The following is a 27,689-nucleotide window of genomic DNA, read 5'->3' on the forward strand; positions in this document are numbered from 1 at the left end:
TTTCCCCATAGCCCTGTAACTTTCTCACTTTTCAAGTATTTATCCAATTCCCTTTTGAAAGTTACTATTGAATCTACTTCCACCAATCCTTCAGGCCGCACAGTCCAGACCTCTCTAAAATCTATTCAACCTGCTGGTGAGTATGCTCATGTTATCAGGATGAGGAGGGTGGGTTCGTTTAGGCCTCAGACCGGTGAGAAGGTGGATTTGGTGAAATTGGGGCAATTAATGATTGATGACCGAGAAGCGGTGAGGAGAGCAGCTGGTGTTCCGAACTCTGGTGTGACAAACAGGTCCTCCTGCTGCTCCTGGCACCACATTTGATTAAGTATGAGGAGGGGCTTCTTTCTAATAAGTGTCATGTGGGAGTCCAATGTGAGGTGATAGAATGTTGGGGGTGTTTGGGAACTGAGTCATGCAGGGCCCTAATTGTCACCAATGCTTCTACTGTGCCTAATATGGTGGATATTGGCACACATCCTGATGGGCATGTGTCCCAGCTTCCTCCCTGCCACTTTGGGAGCCTATTATGCTGCTTAGCACCTGGAGATCCAGAGCAGGGTGGTCCGAGTTTCAGCAAGAGCAAGACAAAGCTGAGAGTGTGATGATATGAACAAACCTGGGATGTATGTCAGACGCTGACAGATGGTTACATTCTCTGTACACACAATGCAGGAGGGTGGGCAGCCAGAGCAGATGAAAGGTCGCAGTGACAAAGAGAAAATTGCTGAAATCATTAACAAGATTCCTGGAAAAACACAACACAAACATTTAATGATTTCCTCTCTCAAACCGTGCTAAAAGTTTTACTTGGTTACTCATTTCCCCTGACCCTGGCTGAGTCTTGAGTGAAAAATCTGCCAGACTTTGCAACAAGAGGGAAAAACCAACTTGACCTCTTCCTCACCAACCTGCCTGTCACAGATGCATCTGTCCATGACAATATCAGTAGGAGTGACCACCACACAGCCTCTCTGGAGATGAAGTCCTGTCTTCCCATTGAGGATACCCTCCATCATGTTGTTTGATACTACCACTGTGCTAAATGGGATAGATTTTTCACAAATCTAGCAACTCAAAATTGGGCAATCATAAGCTGCTATAGGCCATCAGCAGCAGCAGAATTATATTCAACCAAATCTGTAACCTCATGGCCCAGCATATCCCCCACTCTATCATTACCATCAACCCTAGTTCAATGAAAGGAGGGGATGCCAGGAGCAGCACCAGGTATACCTAAAAATGAGGTGTCAACCTGAAGAAGCTACAACACAGGACTACTTGTGTGCCAAAAAACATAAGCAGCAAGCGATAGACAGAGCTAAGTGATCCCACAACCAACAGATCAGATCTAAGCTCTGCAGTCCTGCCACATCTAGTTGTGAATGCTGTTGGACAATTAAACAACTGACTGGAGGAGGAGGCTCCACAAATATCCCCATCCTCAATGATGGAGAAGCCCAGCACATCAGTGCAAAAGATAAGGCTGAAGCATTTGCTACAATCTTCAGCCAGAAGTGCCAAGTGAATGATCCATCTCGGCATCCTCTGGAGGTCCCCAGCATCACAGATGTCAGTCTTCAGTCAATTCAATTCAATCCACATGATATCAAGAAATGGCTGAAGGCACTGGATACTGCAAAGGTTATGGGCCCTGACAACATTCCGGCAATAGCACTGAGGACTTGTGCTCCAGAACTAGCTGCACCCCTAGCCAAGCTGTTCCAGTACAGCTACAACACAGGCATCTACGTGGAAAATTGCCCAGGTATATCTTGTCCATTAAAACCAGGACAAATCCAACCCAGCAAATTACTACCTCATTTACCGTCAATCTTCAATAAATGATTGAAGGGGACATCGACAGTGCTATCAAGTGGCACTTACACAGCAATAACCTGCTCCTTAACGCTCAGTTTGTGTTTAGCCAGGGGAATCCAGGCACTGACTTCATTACAGCCTTGATCCAAATATGAACCAAAGAACTGAACTCAAGTTGCGGTGAGAGTGACTGCCCTTGACATCAAGGCAGCGTTTGACCCAATGTGGAATCAAGGAGCCCTAGCAAAATTGAAGTCATTGTGAATCAGGGGAAAATCTAGCAGAAAGGAGGATGGTTGCGGCTATTGCTAAAAAAGAGACATGCTGTTGAAGCTTTTCATCTTGCACTCATCAGGAAAGATGCAGGAATGCCAAATTTCAAAGGGAACAACAATTTACACTGCATGAAAAAAGGGGCGCAGATTCATTGGCAAGTCGGCTCTGACTGGGACTTTATGAGACTTTATCACGGCGTATGTGGCATCCTGTTAGTGGAATTTTCCCAGCCTACCTCAAATTACCCCAGAAAGGTAAGGTATCTGAACATTTGAGCAACAGGCGAAGCTAGCCATTTCTCAATGCCACTATTGCAATGGCAACATGGGTGATGTTTTCCGCTAACAGGATGCTGCCATCAAGCAAAAAGACATCCTGCCTAACACACAAATGATTAATGTGGTATATGAATTTCAGTGCTGGTGCGATGCTGGATATGTAGGCCATACATTCAAATAACTAGCAGATTGTGTCAAACGGCACGTCCCTTTGGCTGTTCACAATAGGTAGAATACTGACAGTTCACCTGTTGCTCAAATGTTCAGATACTTTACTCTTCTAGGGTAATTTGAGGTAGGCTGGGAAAATTCCACTAACAGGATGCCACATATGCCGTGATAAAGTCTCATAAAGTCCTAGTCAGAGCTGAGTGGCCAACGAATCAGCGCCCCTTTTTCATGCAGTGTAAATTATTGTTGTACTCAACCAATCCATGCTTGCAAAACTCAGAACATAATGTTTGATGTTAGGTGTGATTCTGCGATTGGGCAGCACTTCCTGGACAATCCCAAGTGTGCTAACAATCACACTAACAACCTATTTAAGATTATCAGTCAGGCTCACAACATGGGCTCACTTATGCTTGTTAGAATCTACATATATTCGTACACAGGGACCTGTCCTCTTCAGGTAAGAGGAACATGTCCAGACGTTGCACCTTTTTTGAATAAACAAAAGCATGAGAGACAATAGCTCCCTGGTGCATTAGCCATGGCAATATCTTGATCAATCAATGCGGACATACCAACTAATCAGCACTCCTTTTTTCCTGCAGTGTAAATTGTTGCTCCCTTTGAAATTTGGCATTCTTGTATCTGTCCTGATGAGTGCAAGACAAAAAGCTTCAACAGCAAGTCTGCTTTTTCAACAATACTCATGTTTTGTGTTACCAAGTAACTTTATGGTTGTGGTTGTTGGAGGTCAATCATCTCAGCTCCAGGACATCACTGCAGGAGTTCCTCAGGGTAGTGTCCTAGGCCCAACCATCTTCAGCTGCTTCATCAATGACCTTCCCTTTATCATAAGGTCAGAAGTGGGATTTTTGCTGATGATTCGACTATCCATATATAAATACTGTGGCTACAAGAGCAGGTCAGAGGCTAGGAATCCTGCGATGAGTAACTCACCTCCTGACTCCCCAAAGCCTGTCCACCATCTACAAGGCACAAGTCAGGAGTGTGATGGAATACTCCCCACTTGCCTGGATGAGTACAACTCCCACAACATTCAAGAAGCTTGACACCATCCACGACAAAACAGCTCACTTGATTGGCACCACATCCACCATGTTAAACATTCACCCCCTCCACCAACGCACAGTGGCAGCAGTGTGTACCATCTATAAGATGCACCGCAGCAACTCATCAAGGTTCCTTAGACAGCACCTTCCAAACATATGACCTCTAGCACTTAAAAGGACAAGGGCAGCAAACATATGGGAACACCACCACCTGCAGGTTCCCCTCCAAGCCACTCCCCATCCTGACTTGGAAATATATCGCCATTCCTTCAGTGTTGCTGAAACGTCTGGAAACTCGAAGATCTTGGAACGCCCTTCATATTAGCACAATGGGTGTACCTGTATCATTTGGACAGCAACGCTTCAAGTAGGCAGCTCACTAGCACCTTCACAAGGACAATTAGGAATGGGCAACAAATGCTGGCCTAGCCAATGATGCCTCCAACCCACAAAGGAATAAAATCAAATCACAACTCCAACAATCACCTCTTGTGAAGATGCTGACCCACTGGGGTTATCTTCCACTAACGGCACACACTCCCTGTGTTTCAAAGCATCCAAGCCCAGGTAATAAATGTCTGCCAGCTATTTGACTCCGGGAGCTGCACTCAACTGCTATCTTCACTTGTGAGGGTGACGAGACAGATCAGAGAAAGAAACAAAGATGGAAAGACTTACATTGCTACATCACCTTTCATGTGGCATCCCAAAGCGATTCACAGCCAATTAAGTATCTTATGAAGTGTAGTCACTGTGGTAAAGTAGGAAAAGCAGCAGTCAGTTTGCGCACAGCAAGATCCCACTGCTTTTGGGACCTTGTTCAAAGCAAATTTGTTGCCATGGTTCCTGCGTTACAGAAGTACTTTGTTGCCCCTGAAGCATTTTCAAACATCCCAAGGCTCAGCCTGGTTGGAAATGCCAGTCTTCGTTTCTTGGCCGGGTTTTTGTGTGAAGTGTTTCAGGAGTACAAGGGTGAATCAGTTTGGACTGGGGCTGTTGAATCACTATAGTTTACCGCTTCCGGGATTGATGACAGACTTTCTGGCCTGGAGTTATGGAAAGATTGAACTTTGCTCCTGACATTGAAGGAGTCTCGCTTCAGTTCTTCCCCACCCCCTCCTCTCCCCTCCTTCCCCTCCCTGTCTCCCCTCCCTCAACTCCACATTTCCATTCCCCTCCCTCCTCTCCGCTCCCCACCCTTCTCCTTCCCTTCGCACCCCTCCCCTGGCTACCCTCTCCTCCGTTCTCTCCCTCCCTCTCCTGCCTTCCCTCTCTCCGTCCCAGCCCCCCACCCCCACCCCCCCCCCCCACTTCTTTTGTCTGTCTCCCACTTCCCACTCCAGCTCCAGACACAGGGATATTCTCAGTGCTCTGAAATCCTTCTGTCCATTAGCAAGGCTGGTATGTTGATAAGAGCCTGACAGCTGGTTACATCCCCCATGCCTACATTGCAGACGTCAGGTTGAGACTTTTGATGACATGATGCAGGGCAGGAGGGAAGTGTTGGAGGCAGCTCATTGGATGGCCTCACTCTGAGTGTCTCGTACTCACACTTGTTTATGGAGATGGGGGCTGAGAGGATCGGGGGTGCACATGGGCTGGTGGTAGAGTGTTTAAGACGATGGCCTGCAATGCTGAAGAGCAACTAGGAGTTATCATTGTTTTCCAGGATGAACCCAGAATCGTGACAATTTTGGACAGGGGAGAGCAGAACCAGCTCGTGTTTTATGTGAGCCAGTCAGATCTGGTGATATACAAAGAACAAAGAATAAAGAAAAGTACAGCACAGGGACAGGCCCTTCGGCCCTCCAAGCCTGCGCCGATCATATTGCCCGTCAACTAAAACATTTCACACTTCCGGGCTCTGTATCCCTCTATCCCCATCCTATTCATGTATTTGTCAAGCTGCCTCTTAAACACCACTATCGTACCTGCTTCCACCACCTCCTCTGGCAGCGAATTCCAGACACTCACTACCCTCTGCGTAAAAAACTTGCCCCGCACATCTCCTCTATAGTTTTCTCCTCTCACCTTAAATCTATGTCCCCTAGTAATTGACTCTTCCACCCTGGGAAAAAGCTTCTGACTATTTACTCTGTCCATGCCTCTCAAATTTTGTAAACTTCTATCAAGTCGCCCCTCAATCTCCGTCGCTCTAGTGAGAACAATCCGAGTCTCTCCAACCTCTCCTCATAGCTAATAACCTCCAGACCAGGCAGCATCCTGGTAAACCTCCTCTGCACCCTCTCCAACACCTCCATGTCCTTCTGGTAATGTGACCAGAATTGCACCCAATGTTCCAAGTGTGGCCTAACCAAGGTTCTATATGGCTAAGCCTGTCTCCCTCATGAATGTTACTGGAAAAACATTGCCAGAATACCTTGAACATTATGAGCAGTTGGTAACAAGTAATTTAAAATAAATCCAATCTCGGGATGTGGGCATCAATGGCTGGGCCAGCATTTATTCCCCATCCCTAATTGCCCCTTGAGAAGGGGGTGGTGAGCTGCCTTCTTGAACTGCTGCAGTCCTTGTGGTACAGGTACACCCACAGGGCTGTTAGGGAGGGAGTTCCAGGATTTTGACCCAGCGACAGTGAAGGAACGGCCGATATATTCCCAAGTCAGGATGGTGAGTGACTTGGAGGGGAACTTCCAGGTGGTGGGGCTTTAGGAGGTTTGTCAAAGAAATGAATCAGTTAATAATGCTGATAAAATACTGGAGAGAAGAATTTGAGAGAAACATGCTGATCTGCTATTGGACAATGCAATCTTGTGGCCCAGGAATTCAATTACAGTTCAATAACTCTTCAACAATAATGAAGTTAAAGGAAATGAATTTACTTTTCATGTTGTTCATGTTAAAATGCTTCCCAGTGGCCTTTCACATCTAACCAGGAAACTTTGGAGAGCTGTGACCTTCCTTGGAGTATCCCTGTCGAAAGAGTGGAAATTATTGCACTAAAACGTGTGTAACTGAGGAAGGTATAATTGGCAGCCACTAGGTGGCACTACATCACTGGTGTTAATCTTAAACAAGCTCAGGTTGCTATTATCATCAATTTAACATGTTGCTCATGTCTTTGAATTGGTTGTAAGCTCACTTGAAAGAAAACTTGCATTTCTATAGCACCTTGCACAACCTCTGGAACTGGGTGGGAGTTGTTCTTTTGAAACACAATAATAAACGGAAACTGCAGCCAATTTAAGCACAGGGAGATCCCAGCAATGCTATAAATAATCAGATAATTGCTTTTTAGTGATGTTGGTTGTAGGATAAATATTGACGAGGCCAGCAGAGAATTCATCTGATCTTCTTCCAGGAGCACTGTAGGAGCCTCTACATTCACTGGAGGGGGCAAGTGGAATCTCAATTTGTTGTCTTCAGAAGAGAAGATGGCAAATCTGACACTACAGCACTCCCTCAGTACTGATCCTCTGACAGTGCAGCACTCCATCGTTATTGACCCTCTGACAGTGCAGCACTCCCTCAGTACTGACCATCCGACAATGTAGCGCTCTCTCAGTATTGACCCTCTGACAGTGCAGCACTCCCTCAGTACTGACCCTCTGACAGTGCAGCACTCCCTCAATACTGACCCTTTGACAGTGCAGCACTCCCTCAGTACTGACCCTCTGACAGTGCAGCACTCCCTCAGTACTGACCCTCTGACAGTGCAGCACTCCCTCAGTCTGACCCTCTGACAGTGCAGCACTCCCTCAGTACTGACCCTCTGAGAGTGCAGCGCTCCCTCAGTACTGACCCTCTGCAAGTGCAGCACTCCCTCAGTACTGACCCTCTGACAGTGCAGCACTCCGTCAGTAATTCTCTGGAAGCATCAGGCTGTATTTTGTGCTCAGGCCTCTGGAGTGGGACTTGAACCCGTGTCTCAGAGATGCGAGTGCTCATCTCGTGTGTGTGTGTTTGTGACTATGACGATAGCGCGGGAAAGTTGTGTTGTGGGAGGTGATCGGCCATGATCGAGGTGAATGTCTGAATGGCCTACCCAGTTCCTAGGGGGAAAATTTCCCCCCCCCCGCTGGGGGGGTTGAGCGGAGGCAGGCAGGAGGGAGGGCGATCCTGATTGGCACCCCCGATCGGGTGTGTGCCGCCATTCTACCTGAGCGGGCCAATGAAGGCCCGACCAACGTGACACTCACCCAGAAGTGCTGAGCGCTGCCTGTGCGGGTTGAGGGTGGCAGGGATTCCCTGGGAGGTGTCCTGCGCGTATGCGTGTGAAGGAGAGCTGAGATCTCCCCGAAGCGTGGGGGTTTCTCAGGGGGATCAGTTTCAGAGCTAAAGTTTGAAATGAAGGTTTGTGACACTTTTAAAACATGTCTCCTCATGTGACACTATCACATGAGCTGGGACATGTCAAAGACTAAAAGTATAAATTGTGATTACATTTTAAAACACTTCATGAAACCTCATCCCGCCCGTGGATGAGGATTCATGAAAAATGTAAAGGCCGCCTGGGCTCTTCACCTGCTGCCAACCTTAAGGTTGGACGAGCAGCATTCTTAACAGCTTTAATTACTTTCTTAAGGGCCTTAATAGGCCCTTGACTGTTCGGCGGGCACACAGCTGATGCGGCTTCTTGCCCACTGAACTGGCAATCTAAATGACGCACGGTGAGGTCACCACATGTCATTTTATGTGTCGGCGAGTGGGCCCCTCCCCCACTCACTGACTGGAAAATTCTTCCCTATGTTACAGGCCTGGGGACTTCTCACCTGGGTTGCACTCACCTTGCCAGTCCACAGAAGATTGTTAAAGTGTTTGCACTTTAGCGCTGAATCCAGGTCCTGCTCTCCATGCTGCGGCCACTCTCTTCCTCTGCCATCTCCAGCCAGGTCTGCTGAACCTGCCTGGGTGGCCTTACCCTACTACCCTCTGAACTGATTGGCACAGCTTGATGCCACCACATCCAAATGGACCTCAAGGGAGGCATTGCTGAATCTTGGGGCTGCCCTTGAGCATGTCCCTGTCCTTACCTCTTACTCTGGACCTCCATCGGTCTGCATTTTATTGCAAGTACGCACCTGACAACTAGTTGGCCTGCTTGTCAAACATCATGTCGGGCATGTGACGCCAGTGTAACATAGGTTTGTGACCCAGAAATATGCCTGACGGCAGAATGCAATTTCAGTCCTAGAACTGTGCACCATATTCCAAGTGTGATGTGGAGACCAGGACTGTGCACAGTATCCTGAGTGTGATATACAGATTTGGAGATCGCACGGTCCTCCAAGTGTGGTCTAATCAAAATTATTATTCTTTTGCCTTTCACCTGTAGGAACGACCTGACTTTTCTGAATTGGTTACCAATTTGGAGGAGTGCATTTGCAACATTGAGGTAAGAACTTCTTGAGTTGGATGGATAATCTTTGGTGGGAAATTGGAATTTTTCTTTGCCTTGATATTTCTTATGGTTTTTACTATCGTGGCCTTAAGTCTTGTTCTTCCTTTTTCCACGGATACAGCTGATGTCCCCGGCCTCCAGTAACAGCAGTGGATCCCTCTCACCCTCATCCTCCTCTGACTGCCTGATGGTCCGTGGGGGACCGGGCAGGAGTCACGTGGCAGCTCTGCGTACCCGCTTCGAGCTGGAGTACGCCCTGAATGCCCGGGCGTACGTGACCTGGTCCCAGAGGTAAGCTGCAGGACAGGTGATGAGCAATGGGTCTCTGGTGAGGCTTCAACATAAGCTATCTTTATCAAGAATACCCAAGGCTTAAAAATGCAGGGCCACAAGTTTCCTCAAGGCAGGAGGATCTGTCTAGAAAATGGCACTGAAGGTTGCACCAGTTTAAGATTTCGCAGTCGGCCCCTCATAATAACTTTGAAATCACCAGCTGAAAAAGGATCATTTAGTTCATCCTCTACTATCCTTAATTTGAAGATAACAGAGTTGTTGACAAATCATAGCAAACAATCATAACAGCATAAAAAATAGAAGCAGGAGTGGATCATTTGGCCCTTCGAGCCTGCTTCACCTTTCATTAAACTCACCTTCTACCTCAATTCTATCATCTCACACTATCCCCATGCGGCGATAGTAAGTTAAACCTTCCATATGGTTATGGGGATCATGTGACTGTACAGACGAATCAGCCCTAAGCGCAGGTTATCTTAGGGATAGAGCTTTCCAGCCTTGGTCTCGATACAGACGTGTAGCTTCATCAGGGGCTCTGTAAATAAAGTTTACTGTTTCACCTGCCGGGTACTCCAAGGCCAGAATTTTACCCCCGTGGTGGGTGGGCCTGGGAGCAGCCACAAAACCGACTGCTGCTCGCGGTTTCACGCTGGCCGGCCAGTGAACAGTCAGCCAGTGTGAAACGCACGCTGGGAACCTCAGTGCTGCCGGGGTGGGGACAGGAGGAGCGCGAGCGCTGAAGTGTGGGCATGCGCGAGGGAATGGGCACTGACAGCTCCCCAAAGGCAGGGAGTGGCTTCAGGGAACTGATGGACTTTAATACAAAAATAAACTTTTTACCTATGATGTAAACATGTTCCCACACGTGACTCAGCCCCATGAAGAGGGACATGTGAAAAAGGATGCTAAGAAATTTTTACCCACCCGCGGGTGAGGTTTTGTTGAAAATGCAAAGGCTGCCTGGCCTATTCACCCACCTGCCAACCGAACAGTTGAGTGGGCAGCGAAAAATGCAGCTTAATTAATTACTTAAGGGGCTTAATAGGCCTCTTAATTGTTGGCGGGCGCGCTGCCAACTCTCATGCGCACCCGCCGAGTAAAAGATCGCGAGAGTGCACGATGGTGTCAGGACCCTTGCCCGATCACGCACTGTTTCACTCCTACTTGGGTCAGGCACGCGCCCACCTGTGGGACAAAAAGTTCTGCCCCAAATCTTTTACAAATGGCAACAAGGATAAATAGCTCCAACCCTGCACCTCTCCTCTTGGATGTGAGTTTTTTTTTTGGTTTTTAAAGAAAGAAAGGAAACTATACTCACCAGTCATTCCACCCTTCAGCAGAGCTGACCCGTATGACTCAGCCATCGAGGACCGCAGTCAGTACGTACAGCCCAGTGAGCCAATCACAATGTACATTGCGGAGTTAAAACAGTTACCGATGTGGGGGTAATCATGTATGGATAGAGCAGTGCAAACCTTTAAAACAGCCACGAAGAAACTATTCGAAGGAACGTTAGAGACATGAATTTCAAGATTTCTTTTCGACTATCGCGCCACATCACATGCAACTGTGGGTTCAACACCTTCTGAAGTGCCAATGAAACGCTGCCTTGGTACGAGATTGAGCCTGGTATTCCCTAACTTAGAGGGGGAAGGTGGAGAAGAACCAGAGCAGTCAGAAAGTGAATCAGGATGTTCACAGTAAAGATTGGAAATTTACAGTGGGGGAGTCAGTTTGTGTGCGAAATTTTGCAAACGGACCGAGATGGGTTCTTGGTACAATTGCCTCTGAAAGAGGACCTTTGACCTTTTTCATATCAAGAGGAAATGGAAAACAGGACCTATCGATCTCTGCCCTGAACATGCTCAACAACTGAGCTTTCACAGCTCTCGGCTAGAGAATTCCAAAGATTCACAATTAGAACCATAGAGCCATAGAAAGGTTACGGTGCAGAAAGAGGCCATTCAGCCTATTATGTCTGTGCCGGCCAGAAAAAGATGAAAAATAAACTGGCCGTTCATTTTTAATCCCACCTTTCAGCCAGTGGCCGGTAGCCTTGCAGTTCTTCGGATGCAGATTTAAATGAGCTGAGCATTTCAACCTCAGCCACCAACTGACGCAGTGAATTCCAGACACCCACCACCCTCTGGGTGAAAAGGTTTTTCCTCATGCCCCCTCTAATCCTTCCACCAATCACCTTAAATCTATGCCCCCTGGTAACTGACCCATCAACTAGGGGAAACAAGCCTTTACGGTCTACCCTATCTAGGCCCCTCATAATTTTGTGCACCTCAATTAGATCACCCCTCAGCCTCCTCTGTTCTAAGGAAAACAACCCGAGACTATCCAATCTCTCCTCATAGCTGCAATTTTCAAGCCCAGGCAGCATTATTGTAAATCTTCTCTGTAGTCTCCCCACCTTTTTTATCCTTACCACTACCATTAACACTCCCTTTGTCCTTTAGTTCATGACACCTTTGTCAATCTCTCCCTTGTCCCCACCTATCGCTGGCCTTCAATCCAGCTCCACTTGCCCCACCCCCTTAAACAGTATAAATTTCATCACATTTCCACTTCTGTTCCGCTTTGAAGAGGGGTCATATGGATTCGAAACAATAACTCTGTTCCTCTCTCCACAGATTGCTGCTAGACCTGCTGAGCTTTTCCAGCATCTTGTTTTTGTTTTTTTATCCCACTCCCTTTCCTGTCTGAAAACTCTATATCCAGAGATGTTGAGCTGCCATTTTTGCCCCTCCTTAAGCCATGTTTCTGTTATAGCGATGATATCATGTTGCCATGTGTCTATGTGTGCCCTGAGCTCATCGGCTTTATTTACTATGCTCCTTGCATTTATATATATACTTTTTAATGTTGCCAAATTCCTATGCTGTACACTTTTTAACCTGTGCTGCTTCCGTCTTTCAGAGTCATCCACTAATTCTCCATCTCCCATTCCCTGCTCTGACTTTGCCCTCACCCCCCTGCCAGTCTAGTTTATACCCCCCAGCAGCATTAGCGAATCTCCCTGTGAGGATATTTGTCTCAGCCCTGTTTGGATGTAGACTGTCCGGTTTGTACAGGTCCCACCTTCCCCAGAACCGGTCCCAATGCCCCAGAAATCTGATGCCCTCCCTCCTACACCAGCTTTCCAGCCGTGTGTTTAATCACTCAATTCTCCTATTTCTATACTCACTTGCAGTGAAGAGCGAAGAAATTTTTCCTCATACCCAAAATGGCTGACCCCTGATCCTGAGACTATTATCCCATGTTTAAGTTCCCCATGTGAAACAGCCTCTTGGCGTCAGCCCTGTCGAGCCTTTAAGACCTTTAAATGTTTCAATGAGACCACCTCCCATTCTCCCAAATTCAAGGTAATATCGGCCAAGTCTACACGATCTCTCCCCTAGGACAATCCTCTGGGCTTAGGAACCAGTCTAGTGAACCTTCGATCCATTGTCCCTTGGATCTTCCAAAATTCCTAAGATCCTGGAACGGTCCTGGCGGATTGGAAAATCGCAAATGTGACTCCTATATTCAAGAAAGGGGGGAGACAGAAAGCAGGACACTACAGACCAGTTAGCCTAACATCTGTCATAGGGAAATGCTAGAATCAATTATTAAGCAGGTAATAGCAGGACATTTAGAAAATCATAATAGAATCAGGTAGAGTCAACATAGGTTTATGAAAGGGAAATTGTGCTTGACTAATTTATTAGTTTTTTGAGGACGCAACAAGCAACATGGATAAAGGGGAACCTGTAGACATGGTAGACATTCAATAAGGTGCCACATCAAAGGTTATTTCACAAAATAAGAGCAGATGGTATAGGGGGCAACATTTTAGCATGAATAGAAGATTGGTTAGCTAACAGGAAGCAGAGTGTAGGAAAAATGGGCCATTTTCGCATTGACATGCTGTAACTAGTGGAGTGCCACAGGGATCAGTGCTGGGTTCTCAACTATTTACAATCTATATCAATGATTGGATGAAGGGACTAAATGTATGGTTGCTAAATTAGCTGATGACACAAAGATCGATAGGAAAGTAAGTTCTCAAGAGGACATAAAAGGTCTGCAAAGAGTTTTAAATAAAAGCAAAATACAGTGGATACTGGAGACCTGAAATAAAAACAGAAGATGCTGGAAAAACTCAGTAGGTCTGACAGCACCTGTGGGGAGAGAAACAGAGTTACGTTTCGAGTCCGTATGACTCTTCTTCAGGTTCCAAGACAGGGGAGAGGTGTTCAAAATAAAGCAAACAGATAGAGTAAATAAGGAGAAATGATTTCCACTGGCAGGAAGGTCAGTAATTAATATATTTAGTTAATATTTCAGATAATTGACACAAAATGGAAGGGGGAGATGAGGAGTGCTGATGTGATCTGGAATGCATTGCCTGAAAGGGGACAGTGGAACCAGATTCAATCATAACTTTCAAAAGAGAATTGGATAAATACTTGAAAAGGGACAATTTCCAAAGCTGTGGGGAAGGAGCAGTGGGGAGTGGAACTAATTTGTAGCTATTTAAAAGAGCAATCACAAATGCAATGGGCTGAATGGCCCCCTCCTCCAATGTGTCAACCATATCTCAATTGGAAACATTCTCGCCTCCTGAGCCAGAAGGCTCTGAATTTAAGTTCCAGTCCTGAGACTTTAGTGGAAATGTCTAAGCTGAAACCCCAGTGCACCACTGAGGGAGTGTGACACTATCTCTAGGATGAGAGGGTAAACCGAGGTCCTGCCTACCCTCTCAGGAGGCAAAGATTCTATGGCGGTATTTTGAAGAAGAGCAGTGGAGCTCTCTGTGATCTTCTGGCCAATATTTATCCCTAAGCCAACATCAGTAAAACAGATGATGACCAGGATTTTCACACTGGTGATTTGGGGGCGGGGCCCGCTCGCTGAGGGGAAAGTGATGCGGGATGACATCGGGATTGGGAGGAATCACTGATGTCATCCCGGGCCATTTCAATTTTTAGGAAGACGGGTGGACAGCGAAATCAACTGTCCGCCCGCCGACCTGTCAATGGCCAATTGAGGCCACTGACAGGGTAATTAAGATAATTAACGACCTGCCCGTCCAACCTTAAGGCTGGCGGACAGGCCAGGAGCCCCAGTGGCTTCTGATAATACATCAAACCTTATCCACTGGCGGGATGGGGTTTCATGTCCGTTTTTAAAAAGTGTAATAAAGTAAATGTGCTTCTTATCAACATGTCCCATCTTGTGTGACATTGTCACATGAGGGGGACATGTTAATAATTTTAATATTTTTAGACTTTACTTTCCTCTCACGAATCTCACTGAGACACCACTTAGCCTCAGAGAGCAGTGCGCACTCTGACAGATGGGGATTCCCCCACCACCCACCCCCCCCCCCCACCCCCTCCTCCCCACAGCCCCCACCCCCCCCCCCCCACCCCCCAACCAAGCACAGGAAGGGCTTCCTGTCGGTCAGGCCACTGGGTGGGCTTTAATTGGCCCGACCGCTCAAAATGGGGGCAGGCCGCCTTTCGGTGGTGGGGGTTGGCTGTCTGCCCGCCACCGAGCTGGTGGGGCCCACCCACCCACCAAGGGCAAAATTCCACCCGATGTGATTATTATCATGTTTCTGCTGGTGAAATCTTGCTGTGTGAAAATTACCTGTAATACATTCTCATGTTACCACATTGACTGCATGTCAAAAATGAAATGCACTTTGCAATGTTCTGAGACCACGAGAGGCGTGATAAAAATGCAAGTCCTTCTTTCTGCCTCTTATTCTCTGACTTTAAGTCACCTTGGAAGCACTGGAAAATTGCATCAGTTAAGTAATTTCAGGAAAAACTGCCCATGTCATTCACATCAGGTACTTGAATCTGACCTAGCATAACCTGGTATTACACAAGGTTTCATCATTCCATTGTTTTCTGTTAGCCTGCCACTGGGGTTCCTAGCAACCACCCTCGTTTATACAGCAACAAGTGTACTCCATATACAGTGTTCAAACAAATACAGCATCTAGAGATAAAAACAAAAAAACTCCGGATGCTGGAAATCCAAAACAATAACAGAATTACCTGGAAAAACTCAGCAGGTCTGGCAGCATCGGCGGAGAAGAAGAGAGTTGACGTTTCGACTCCTCATGAAGGGTCATGAGGACTCGAAACGTCAACTCTCTTCTTCTCCGCCGATGCTGCCAGACCTGCTGAGTATTTCCAGGTAATTCTGTTTTTGTATAGCATCTAGAGACATTGCCAACTGCTTAGAGAGATAAAGGCCGAATTAGTGTTTGTATTGGAAACAGTTTCAGGAAAGTCTTTGTGTATCTATCACAGCTTACCTCCAGCTCACCTCCAGAATACCTCCAGCTCACCTCCAGAATACCTCCAGCTCAGCTCCAGCTCACCTCCAGCTCACCTCCAGAATACCTCCAGCTCAGCTCCAGCTCACCTCCAGCTCAGCTCCAGCTCACCTCCAGCTCACCTCCAGCTCACCTCCAGCCCAGCTCCAGCTCACCTCCAGCTCACCTCCAGCTCACCTCCAGCTCACCTCCAGCTCACCTCCAGCTCACCTCCAGCTCAGCTCCAGCTCACCTCCAGCTCAGCTCCAGCTCACCTCCAGCTCACCTCCAGCTCACCTCCAGCTCACCTCCAGCCCAGCTCCAGCTCACCTCCAGCTCACCTCCAGCTCACCTCCAGCTCAGCTCCAGCCCAGCTCCAGCTCACCTCCAGCTCACCTCCAGCTCACCTCCAGAATACCTCCAGCTCACCTCCAGAATACCTCCAGCTCACCTCCAGAATACCTCCAGCTCACCTCCAGCTCAGCTCCAGCTCACCTCCAGCTCACCTCCAGCTCACCTCCAGAATACCTCCAGCTCACCTCCAGAATACCTCCAGCTCACCTCCAGAATACCTCCAGCTCACCTCCAGCTCAGCTCCAGCTCACCTCCAGCTCACCTCCAGCTCACCTCCAGCTCACCTCCAGAATACCTCCAGCTCACCTCCAGCTCAGCTCCAGCTCACCTCCAGCTCACCTCCAGCTCACCTCCAGCTCAGCTCCAGCCCAGCTCCAGCTCACCTCCAGCTCACCTCCAGCTCACCTCCAGAATACCTCCAGCTCACCTCCAGCTCAGCTCCAGCTCACCTCCAGCTCACCTCCAGCTCACCTCCAGCTCACCTCCAGAATACATCCAGCTCACCTCCAGCTCACCTCCAGCTCAGCTCCAGCTCACCTCCAGCTCACCTCCAGCTCAGCTCCAGCTCACCTCCAGCTCAGCTCCAGCCCAGCTCCAGCTCACCTCCAGCTCACCTCCAGCTCACCTCCAGAATACCTCCAGCTCACCTCCAGAATACCTCCAGCTCACCTCCAGCTCAGCTCCAGCTCACCTCCAGCTCACCTCCAGCTCACCTCCAGCTCACCTCCAGAATACCTCCAGCTCACCTCCAGCTCACCTCCAGCTCAGCTCCAGCTCACCTCCAGCTCACCTCCAGCTCAGCTCCAGCTCACCTCCAGCTCACCTCCAGCTCACCTCCAGCTCACCTCCAGCTCAGCTCCAGCTCACCTCCAGCTCACCTCCAGCTCAGCTCCAGCTCACCTCCAGCTCACCTCCAGCTCACCTCCAGCTCACCTCCAGCTCAGCTCCAGCTCACCTCCAGCTCACCTCCAGCTCACCTCCAGAATACCTCCAGCTCAGCTCCAGCTCAGCTCCAGCTCACCTCCAGCTCACCTCCAGCTCACCTCCAGAATACCTCCAGCTCACCTCCAGCTCAGCTCCAGCTCACCTCCAGCTCACCTCCAGCTCACCTCCAGAATACCTCCAGCTCACCTCCAGAATACCTCCAGCTCACCTCCAGAATACCTCCAGCTCACCTCCAGCTCACCTCCAGCTCAGCTCCAGCTCACCTCCAGCTCAGCTCCAGCTCACCTCCAGCTCAGCTCCAGCTCACCTCCAGCTCAGCTCCAGCTCAGCTCCAGCTCAGCTCCAGCTCACCTCCAGCTCAGCTCCAGCTCACCTCCAGCTCACCTCCAGCTCACCTCCAGCTCACCTCCAGAATACCTCCAGCTCACCTCCAGCTCACCTCCAGCTCAGCTCCAGCTCACCTCCAGCTCACCTCCAGCTCAGCTCCAGCTCACCTCCAGCTCACCTCCAGCTCACCTCCAGAATACCTCCAGCTCACCTCCAGCTCACCTCCAGCTCAGCTCCAGCTCACCTCCAGCTCACCTCCAGCTCAGCTCCAGCTCACCTCCAGCTCACCTCCAGCTCAGCTCCAGCTCACCTCCAGCTCACCTCCAGCTCAGCTCCAGCTCACCTCCAGCTCACCTCCAGCTCACCTCCAGCTCACCTCCAGCTCAGCTCCAGCTCACCTCCAGAATACCTCCAGCTCACCTCCAGCTCACCTCCAGCTCACCTCCAGCTCACCTCCAGAATACCTCCAGCTCACCTCCAGCTCAGCTCCAGCTCACCTCCAGCTCACCTCCAGCTCACCTCCAGCTCACCTCCAGCTCACCTCCAGCTCAGCTCCAGCTCACCTCCAGCTCAGCTCCAGCTCACCTCCAGCTCAGCTCCAGCTCACCTCCAGCTCAGCTCCAGCTCACCTCCAGCTCAGCTCCAGCTCAGCTCCAGCTCACCTCCAGCTCACCTCCAGCTCACCTCCAGCTCAGCTCCAGCTCACCTCCAGAATACCTCCAGCTCACCTCCAGCTCACCTCCAGCTCACCTCCAGCTCAGCTCCAGCTCACCTCCAGAATACCTCCAGCTCACCTCCAGCTCACCTCCAGCTCACCTCCAGCTCAGCTCCAGCTCACCTCCAGAATACCTCCAGCTCACCTCCAGCTCACCTCCAGCTCAGCTCCAGCTCACCTCCAGCTCACCTCCAGCTCAGCTCCAGCTCAGCTCCAGCTCACCTCCAGCTCACCTCCAGAATACCTCCAGCTCAGCTCCAGCTCACCTCCAGCTCACCTCCAGAATACCTCCAGCTCACCTCCAGCTCACCTCCAGCTCAGCTCCAGCTCACCTCCAGCTCACCTCCAGCTCACCTCCAGAATACCTCCAGCTCACCTCCAGCTCAGCTCCAGCTCACCTCCAGCTCACCTCCAGAATACCTCCAGCTCACCTCCAGCTCAGCTCCAGCTCACCTCCAGCTCAGCTCCAGCTCACCTCCAGCTCAGCTCCAGCTCACCTCCAGCTCAGCTCCAGCTCACCTCCAGCTCAGCTCCAGCTCACCTCCAGCTCACTCTCACACTGTAGAAAGGAAGAAGTTGCTTTCTTATTGTGCCAGTCAGGACTCCCCAAAGCACATCACAGTCATTGTCTAACTTTTGACGTGTAACCTGTGGAGTGTTTTCACACCCCCACCCCTGCCCCAACCCCCTTGGTTTACCTGACAGTGGCAGCAACAGGCCCCAGGCCCCAGGCCCAGGCCCCAGGCCCCAGGCCCCAGACCCCAGGCCCCAGTCCCCAGCCCCAGGCCCAGTCCCAGGCCCCAGGCCCCAGTCCCCAGCCCCAGGCCCCAGCCCCAGGCCCAGTCCCAGGCCCCAGGCCCCAGGCCCCAGGCCCCAGGCCCCAGGCCCAGTCCCAGGCCCCAGGCCCCAGGCCCAGTCCCAGGCCCCAGGCCCCAGGCCCAGCCCCAGGCCCAGCCCCAGGCCCAGTCCCAGGCCCCAGGCCCCAGGCCCAGTCCCAGGCCCCAGGCCCCAGGCCCAGTCCCAGGCCCCAGCCCCAGGCCCCAGGCCCAGGCCCCAGGCCCCAGCCCCAGTCCCAGGCCCCAGCCCCAGGCCCCAGGACCCAGGCCCAGCCCCAGGCCCCAGGCCCAGCCCCAGGCCCCAGCCCCAGGCCCCAGGCCCCAGGCCCCAGGCCCCAGGCCCCAGCCCCAGGCCCCAGGATCCAGGCCCAGCCCCAGGCCCCAGGCCCCAGGCCCCAGGCCCATCTTGAGGCTGGGGAATGGGTGGAGAAGGCTTTCTCCTGAATTATGTTGGGGCGGAAAATGGACTTTCTTCACCCCCAGAACCTGTGGCAAAGAAAACTCACTTCCCAGAAGTCAGGGCCAATCCCAAGAAGCTAACGAAAGTTTGGGTGAGAGGTGGGGGGTGGGGGGGATGGTGTTGTGGGGGGTGGGGGGTGGGGGGGATGGTGTTGTTGGGGGTGGGGTGTTGGGGGGGGGTGGTGTTGTGGGGGGTGGGGGGGGTGGTGTTGTGGGGGGTGGGGGGTGGGGGGGATGGTGTTGTTGGGGGTGGGGTGTTGGGGGGGGGTGGTGTTGTGGGGGGTGGGGGGGATGGTGTTGTGGGGGGTGGGGGGTGGGGGGGATGGTGTTGTGGGGGGTGGGGGGTGGGGGGGGTGGTGTTGTGGGGGGTGGGGGGGGGTGTTGGGGGGGGGATGGTGTTGTGGGGGGTGGGGGGGATGGTGTTGTGGGGGGTGGGGGGGGGTGTTGGGGGGGGGATGGTGTTGTGGGGGGTGGGGGGGGGTGTTGGGGGGGGGATGGTGTTGTGGGGGGTGGGGGGGGGGGGATGGTGTTGTGGGGGGTGGGGGGGGGGGATGGTGTTGTGGGGGGTGGGGGGTGGGGGGGATGGTGTTGTGGGGGGTGGGGGGTGGGGGGGGTGGTGTTGTGGGGGGTGGGGGGGGTGGTGTTGTTGGGGGTGGGGGGTGGGGGGGATGGTGTTGTGGGGGGTGGGGGTGGGATGGTGTTGTGGGGGGTGGGGGGTGGGGGGGGTGGTGTTGTGGGGGGTGGGGGGGATGGTGTTGTGGGGGGTGGGGGGGGTGGTGTTGTGGGGGGTGGGGGGTGGGGGGGGTGGTGTTGTGGGGGGTGGGGGGGATGGTGTTGTGGGGGGTGGGGGGGGTGGTGTTGTGGGGGGTGGGGGGTGGGGGGGGGTGGTGTTGTGGGGGGTGGGGGGGGTGGTGTTGTTGGGGGTGGGGGGTGGGGGGGATGGTGTTGTGGGGGGTGGGGGGTGGGGGGGATGGTGTTGTGGGGGGTGGGGGGTGGGGGGGATGGTGTTGTGGGGGGTGGGGGGTGGGGGGGATGGTGTTGTGGGGGGTGGGGGGGGTGGTGTTGTGGGGGGTGGGGGGTGGGGGGGGGTGGTGTTGTGGGGGGTGGGGGGTGGGGGGGATGGTGTTGTTGGGGGTGGGGTGTTGGGGGGGGGTGGTGTTGTGGGGGGTGGGGGGGTGGTGTTGTTGGGGGTGGGGGGTGGGGGGGATGGTGTTGTGGGGGGTGGGGGGTGGGGGGGATGGTGTTGTGGGGGGTGGGGGGTGGGGGGGATGGTGTTGTGGGGGGTGGGGGGGATGGTGTTGTGGGGGGTGGGGTGTTGGGGGGGGTGGGGGGGGTGGTGTTGTTGGGGGTGGGGTGTTGGGGGGGGGTGGTGTTGTGGGGGGTGGGGGGGGGTGGTGTTGGGGGGGGTGGGGGGTGGTGGGTGAGCAGCAGAGTTTTGGAGGAGTTCCAGTTTACGGAGTGTGGAATGTGGGAGGCTGCCAAGCAGAGCAAAACCCAGGGAGCTGCCAGAATGTCCACTACCTCACAGTTCCCAGTGAAGTGTTAAAGTGGCTGATAGGCGCTAATAGGATTGCGGTGATCTGGAACATGTTTGCTGAAAGGGAAGTAGTAACGTATTCCATAATAACTTTCAAAAAAGGAGTTCGCCTTTTATCTTCACAAAGTCAATGAGAATTTGGCGATTCCCATCGGAAGACTTCAGTGGCTGCAGGAGAGATCGATTTCTTTCATTGTACAGAAGCCTGGCTGACAGCTATTGTGTTGCTGAATGATGAGGTTTTAACAGAGTGGAGCTTACAGTCACGGTACTCACTGTGTGAAAAAAACAGGACCATCACAATTTAAGCTTACCTGTCTTAAAGAAAGTAGCTCAATGGTGACCGCTACCCCCTTGATGTCCTTTCATTAAGAACTTTGCATGTTTCCCGATGACGTGTCAGAGTGTGCGCTCTTTGAAATGTAGCTATGAACAGAGATGTTGGAGTTCCACAGAGAGATGTTCAGCTCAGTGAACACGATCAGGTTTCTGTCTCAGGTTTTTAATGTGGACACAGTCATCTCTGGCTGGCTCCCTGATCACTGAGGGGACCTGGGAACTTCTCCAGGGACACATGTCAGGGAGCAGGTTGTCTGTTTACTGCTTCCCCCTGTACCAGACCATTTGAACATGGAGCGAAATCGGCAGCATTCCTTCATAGGCATCCAATATGCCCCCACCTGGTTACCAGCTGTGTGATCAGTATGATGGACCTTTCATAACCTTATGATATCCTAAAGTACTTTACCTTAATGACCTGCATTGTTGAATTGTAGCCACTGTTGTAAAGTAGGAAATGTGGCAGTCGTGGCCAGTGGGAGGCACTTTCATCACGGAGCCAGAAGTGGTAGATTCATAGACACATTCCAGAGACTGCCGCATAAATTATCCTGACACTACCAGTGCTGGATGAGGGTATGCTGCAATGCTGAAGGGTCAGTACTGAGGGAGTGCTGCACTGTCAGAGGGTCAGTACTGAGGGAGTGCTATACTGTCGGAGGGTCAGTACTGAGGGAGTGCTGCACTGTCAGAGGGTCAGTACTGAGGGAGTGCTGCACTGTCAGAGGGTCAGTACTGAGGGAGTGCTGCACTGTCGGAGGGTCAGTACTGAGGGAGTGCTGCACTGTCAGAGGGTCAGTACTGAGGGAGTGCTGCACTATTGGAGGGTCAGTACTGAGGGAGGGCTGCACTGTCGGAGGGTCAGTACTGAGGGAGTGCTGCACTGTCGGAGGGTCAGTACTGAGGGAGTGCTGCATTGTGAGAGGGTCGGTACTGAGGGAGTGCTGCACTGTCGGAGGGTCAGTACTGAGGGAGTGCTGCATTGCCACAGGGTCAGTACTGAGGGAGTGCTGCACTGTCAGAGGGTCAGTTCTGAGGGAGTGCTGCACAGTCAGAGGGTCAGTACTGAGGGAGTGCTGCATTGCCACAGGGTCAGTACTGAGGGAGTGCTGCACTGTCAGAGGGTCAGTTCTGAGGGAGTGCTGCACAGTCAGAGGGTCAGTACTGAGGGAGTGCTGCATTGCCACAGGGTCAGTACTGAGGGAGTGCTGCGCTGTCAGAGGGTCAGTTCTGAGGGAGCACTGCACTGTTGAATGGTGTGTACTAAGGGGGCGCTTGCACTATCAGAGCATGGTGTCCAGACATGGACTAGTCATTGGTTCCCACTCTGCCAATGCATCCATTTTAAATTTCTCACCTTCCTATGCCAATGCTGTAATAATCCCTGCGCTGCCACAATCCTTCAGGGTAGAGAGGCTGATTCAGGCCTGATTTCAATTGCATTCTGTTTTCCCAGGGCAACTAATGATGGGTAATAATTATATTGTTAACTGTTCTGCCCACATCCTGAGAACAACTTTGTAAAAATTGTCTTCTGATGTTTTTTTTTTCATTTTGGGATTATGAATATATTTAATATTTTATTTTGCACTGGCAAAATTGTCAGTAATCAGAGGGCAAAGATTTGAGGAACCGGAGTGGAGCTGAGGGAGACTTTCTTTTATGCAGTGAAGTGTTATCACCTCTAGAACTCACGACCTGAGGCAGATTCAATAATCACTTACAATTGTTGCTCAGTTATTGAGTCCCCTTCCAAGTCACTCACCATCCTGACTTGGAAATATATCACCGTTCCTTCACTGTCACTGGGTCACAATCCTGGAACTCCCTCCCTAACAGCACTGTGGATGTACCTACACCACACGGACTGCAGCGGCTCAAGAAAGCAGCTCACCACCACCTGCTCAGTTAAAAATGGTTAATAAATGCTTGCTTAGCCAGCGATGTGTATGTCTTGTAAAGAAATAAATAAACGTGACTCTTTGGTTTTTGTTCCCAGTGGCGCTGACCGTCATTCTGCCCAAGGAATTCCACTGGAGGATCTCAGGAAGAATCTGCAATACCCACCGATGGATGCAAACGGTAAGTAACACGCTTCCTTAATTCGTTGTGCAGCTGAGATACCACATTTTCTTTATCTTTCACAGGGTATTGGCATTGCTGGCAAGACTATCATTTGTTGCCCACCCCTAATTGCCCTCAAAATGAGTGGCTTGCTAGACCATTTTAGAGGGCAGTTAAGATAGTTATCATGCTTATCATTACTGAGCCTAGCTTCATAATCCAGATTCATTAATTGAATTTAAATTTCACCAGCTGCTGTGATGGGATTTGAACCTATATCCCTGGCCTAGAGCATTTGCCTAGTGCAATGATATTAGCACTACATCACCATCTCCACATAGCTGCAGCTCTGCTTGGTAGGCCAATGGCAATAGTGCTGGACTAGTAATGTTAGCAAAATTCCTCAGGGGTAGAGTTCCTCAGGGTAATGTCCTCGGCCCAACCATCTTCAGCTTCTTCATCAATGACCTTCCTTTCATCATAAGGTCAAAAGTGGGGATGTTCGCTGATGATTGCACAACGTTCAGCACCATTCCTGACTCCTCAGATTCTGAAGCAGTCTATGTCCAAATGCAGCAAAACCTGGATAATACCCAAGCTTGGGCTGACAGGTGGCAAGTAATAAAAACAAAAATAGCTGGAAAAACTCAGCAGGTCTGACAGCATCTGCGGAGAGGAACACAGTTAATGTTTTGATTCCGTATGACTGTTCATCAGAACTAAAGAAATATAGAAATGTGATAAAATATAAGCTGGTAGAGGGGGGTGGGACAGGTAGAGCTGGATAGAGGGCCAGTGATAGGTGGAAGCAAAGAAGAGATTGCCAAAGATGTCGTAGACAAAAGGACAAAGGGGTGTTGACGGTGGTCAACCGGCACTTGTGTGGCAAGTAATGTTCATGCCACACAAGTGCCAGGGAATGATCATCTCCAACAAGAGAGAACCTAACCATCGCCCCTTAACATTCAATGGTGTTACCATCACTGAATCCCCCACTATCAACATCATTGACCAGAAACTGAACTGGACTAGCCATATAAATACTGTGGCTACAAGAGCAGGTTAGAGGCTAGGAATCCTGCAGTGAATAACTCACCTCCTAACTCCCCAAAGCCTGTCCACCATCTACAAGGCACAAGTCAGGAGTGTGATGGAATACTCCCCACTTGCCTGGATCAATGCAGCTTCCACAACACTCAAGAACCTTGGCACTGTCCAGGACAAAGCAGCCCCACTTGATTGGCACCACATCCACAAACATTCACTCCCTCCACCACCGACGCATAATCGCAGCAGTGTGTACCATCTACAAGATGCACTGCAGGAACTCAACAAGGCCCCTTAGACAACACCTTCCAAACCCACAACTACTACCATCTAGAAGGACAAGGGCAGCAGATACATGGGAACACCACCACCTGGAAGTTCCCCTCCAAGTCATACACCATCCTGAATTGGAAATATATCGCCGTTCCTTCACTGTCGCTGGGTCAAAATCCTGGAACTCCCTCCCTAACAGCACTGTGGGTGTACCTACACCACATGGACTGCAGCGGCTCAAGAAGACAGCTCCCCACCACCTCCTGAAGGGCAATGAGTGATGGGCAATAAATGCTGGGCCCAGCCAGCGAAGCCCACATCCCATAAATTAATTTTTAAATGTGTCACTTGTAGCTCGGTGGGTGCTGTCTCAACTCTGAGCCCAAAAGTCCTGGGTTCAAGTCCCACTCTGAAACATGAATGCTCTACATTCTGGAGTGCAACTTTTAAATGAATTCTTTCTTTTTATTGCAGGCTACGTGTCTGATCCTCTCAGTACCATGCGGTACAATTGCTGCAACAGCGGGAGTCTCGAAGATAGCTCCTGAATTCCCACAGCATCCCTTTAGGTTGAATAAATCCTGGGAAGGTGAGGGACTAACTGGCCGAGGAGGCAGAGAAGGAGCAACAAGCCACAGCATTTTGATACCAATTGGGCAGAGAATATTGCTGAGTGTTTCAGTCTCCATTCTCACATCTCGATTCCCTCCCTGTTAATTTTATTGAGCTCTCGTGCCCGATAATATAGAATTGCACAGAATTTACAGCAATGAAGCTTCATTCCAACACCTCTGTGGTATTTCTGCTCCACAAGAGCCTCCTCCCACCCCCTCTTCATCTCACCTCATCAGCAGATCCCTCTATTCCTTTCTCCCTCATGTGTCTATACAGCTTCCTCTTCAATGTATCTGTACTATTCACCTCAACCACTCCCTTTGGGAGCGAGTTCCACATTCTCACCATCTCTGGGTAAAGAAGTTTCTCCTGAATTCCTGATTGGATTTATCAGTGATGATCTTATAGTTAAGGGCACTAATTTTTGTCTGCACCACAAGTTGGAAACCTATTGTCTCTACATTAACCCATATCAAACTCTTTCACAATTTAAAGATCTCTAGCATGTCACCACTAAACCTTCTCTGTTCTGGAGAAAACTGCCCCACCTGTTAGTTATAAACTTTAAGTTCTGATATCGTTCTCGCGAAATGTGATAAACTGCTGAAATTGAAACAAACTGTTCACATCCACCTATCAGTTAACTAATTTGATATATAGATTGTGACTTAACTTTCAAAGTGAATTATCAGATGGTTGCAGCACAGAAGAAGGCCATTCAGCCCACCCTGTCCATGCCAGCTCTCTCTAAAGAAATTCAACACTCTCCCATCCTTTCCCTGTAGACCAGCAAACTTTCTCTTTAGTTGCCTATCCAATTTTGTTTTGAAAGCCTCGGTTGAATCTACTTCCACCCCACTATCAGGCAGCATGTTCCGGATGCTAACCACTTGCTGTGTGAAAAGGCTTTTTCCTCAGGTCGTCTTTGCTTCTTTTGCTAATCACCTTAAATCTCTGCTCTCTGATTTTGACGCTTCCACAATGACAACAGTTTCTCTCTAGCTTCTCTGTCCAGGCCCCTCATGATTTTGAACACCTCTATCAGATCTCCTCTTAGCCTTCTCCAAGGAGAACAGTCCCAGCTTCTCCAATCTATCTGCATAATTGAAGTTTCTCATCCCTGGAACCATTCTCCTGAATCTTTCATGCATTCTTTCTAATGCCTTCACATCCATCCTAAAGCCCAGAATTGGACACAATACTCCAGTTGAGGCCGAACCAGTGTTTTAGAAATGTTCATCATAACTTCCTTGCTTTTGTACTCTACGCTCCTACTGATAAAGCCCATATGTTTTATTAACCATTTCTCAAGCTGCCCTCCCACCTTCAGTAATTTATACACAGATCCCTCTGCTCCTGCACCCCTTTTAGAATGATACCCTTTATTTAATATTGTCTCTCCATGTTCTTCCTACCAAAATGTATCATTTCACATTTCTCTGCATTAAATTTCATCTGCCTTTTGTCTGCCCATTCCCCAGCCTGTCTCACAGAAACATACACACATATACACTCACACAAAAACACACACACATAGAAACAGACACACATACACACACACACAAACACACACACAGAAACACACACACAGAAACACACACGTACATACTCACAGACACACATACACACACAGAAACATACGCACATACAAACTCACACAGAAACACACACACATACACAGAAACACACACACACTCACATAAACACACATGCATAGAAACAGACACACATACACACACACACACAAACACACACACAGAAACACATACATACTCACACAGACACACGTACACACACAGAAACAGACACACATGTACACTCACAGAAACACACATACATACTCACACAGAAACAGACACAATTATACACTTAAACTCACACAGAAACACACACATTCACACAGAAACAGACACACATACGCATAAACAGACACACACACTCACACAGAAACACGTACATACACAGAAACAAACACATATACACACTCAGACTCTCACAGAAACACACACATTCACACAGAAGCAAACATTCAAACACACACAGAAACAAGCACATATACACTTACACAGAAACGGACACATGTACACACACAGAAACACACACACACATACACACACACAGAAACACACATACGCACAAAGATACTCACAAAGAAAGACACAGACACACACACAAACATTCACTGTAAAGAAGCTGTTTTTATTTTTCTTGAACTATGGCTTTAAAAACTCCCATGGCTACAGTTGAAAGACATGTTCACTGGAACAAGATGAGGAATATCTACAATGTTGCTATCCTGGAACAGAGTGTGCCATAAATGAACAAGATGGTGCCGGAAAGGAGTCCTGGACTAAGGGGAACTGCCTGACAACAGCATTTTAATTGGCTCCTGACCAGGTGACCAGGGCTTTGATAGTGGTAACAGTATAGGCAATAAAGCTCCTAGCCTGCAAAGAGGGAAGAACTAAAATCTCTCTCTCTCCTGTCTTTGTAAGATTCTAGTAATTCTGCCATAGTAGCTAGCTGGCTATCCCTCAGATCTCTGTAACCTGCTTTCTCTGAAAACCCCTACCATAAACCCCTA

General features: G+C 50.0%; 1 protein-coding gene across 1 annotated transcript; it reads left to right on the forward strand.

Annotated features, from left to right (window-relative positions):
• The first annotated feature begins 5,237 nt into the window (after nucleotides 1-5,237).
• Nucleotides 5,238-25,376, forward strand: LOC121288995 (serine/threonine-protein kinase TNNI3K-like). The gene is made up of 5 exons (XM_041207855.1): nucleotides 5,238-5,345; nucleotides 8,913-8,972; nucleotides 9,100-9,269; nucleotides 23,106-23,188; nucleotides 24,965-25,376. The coding sequence occupies exons 1-5, from the start codon at nucleotides 5,238-5,240 to the stop codon at nucleotides 25,036-25,038; spliced, it is 495 nt and encodes a 164-aa protein (XP_041063789.1). The 3' UTR covers nucleotides 25,039-25,376.
• The last annotated feature ends 2,313 nt before the right edge of the window (nucleotides 25,377-27,689 follow it).

The sequence above is a fragment of the Carcharodon carcharias genome, chromosome 16, assembly GCF_017639515.1.
Source record: "Carcharodon carcharias isolate sCarCar2 chromosome 16, sCarCar2.pri, whole genome shotgun sequence".
NCBI classification, from domain to species: Eukaryota; Metazoa; Chordata; class Chondrichthyes; order Lamniformes; family Lamnidae; genus Carcharodon; species Carcharodon carcharias.

Excerpts from the sequence above, each read along its gene's own strand:
- LOC121288995 (XM_041207855.1), top strand. The coding sequence starts at position 5,238 with ATGGCCTGCAATGCTGAAGAGCAACTAGGAGTTATCATTGTTTTCCAG. Across the intron at positions 9,270-23,105 it reads TACGTGACCTGGTCCCAGAG|TGGCGCTGACCGTCATTCTG; the intron begins GTAAGCTGCAGG and ends TTTTGTTCCCAG. Across the intron at positions 23,189-24,964 it reads CCCACCGATGGATGCAAACG|GCTACGTGTCTGATCCTCTC; the intron begins GTAAGTAACACG and ends TTTTTATTGCAG.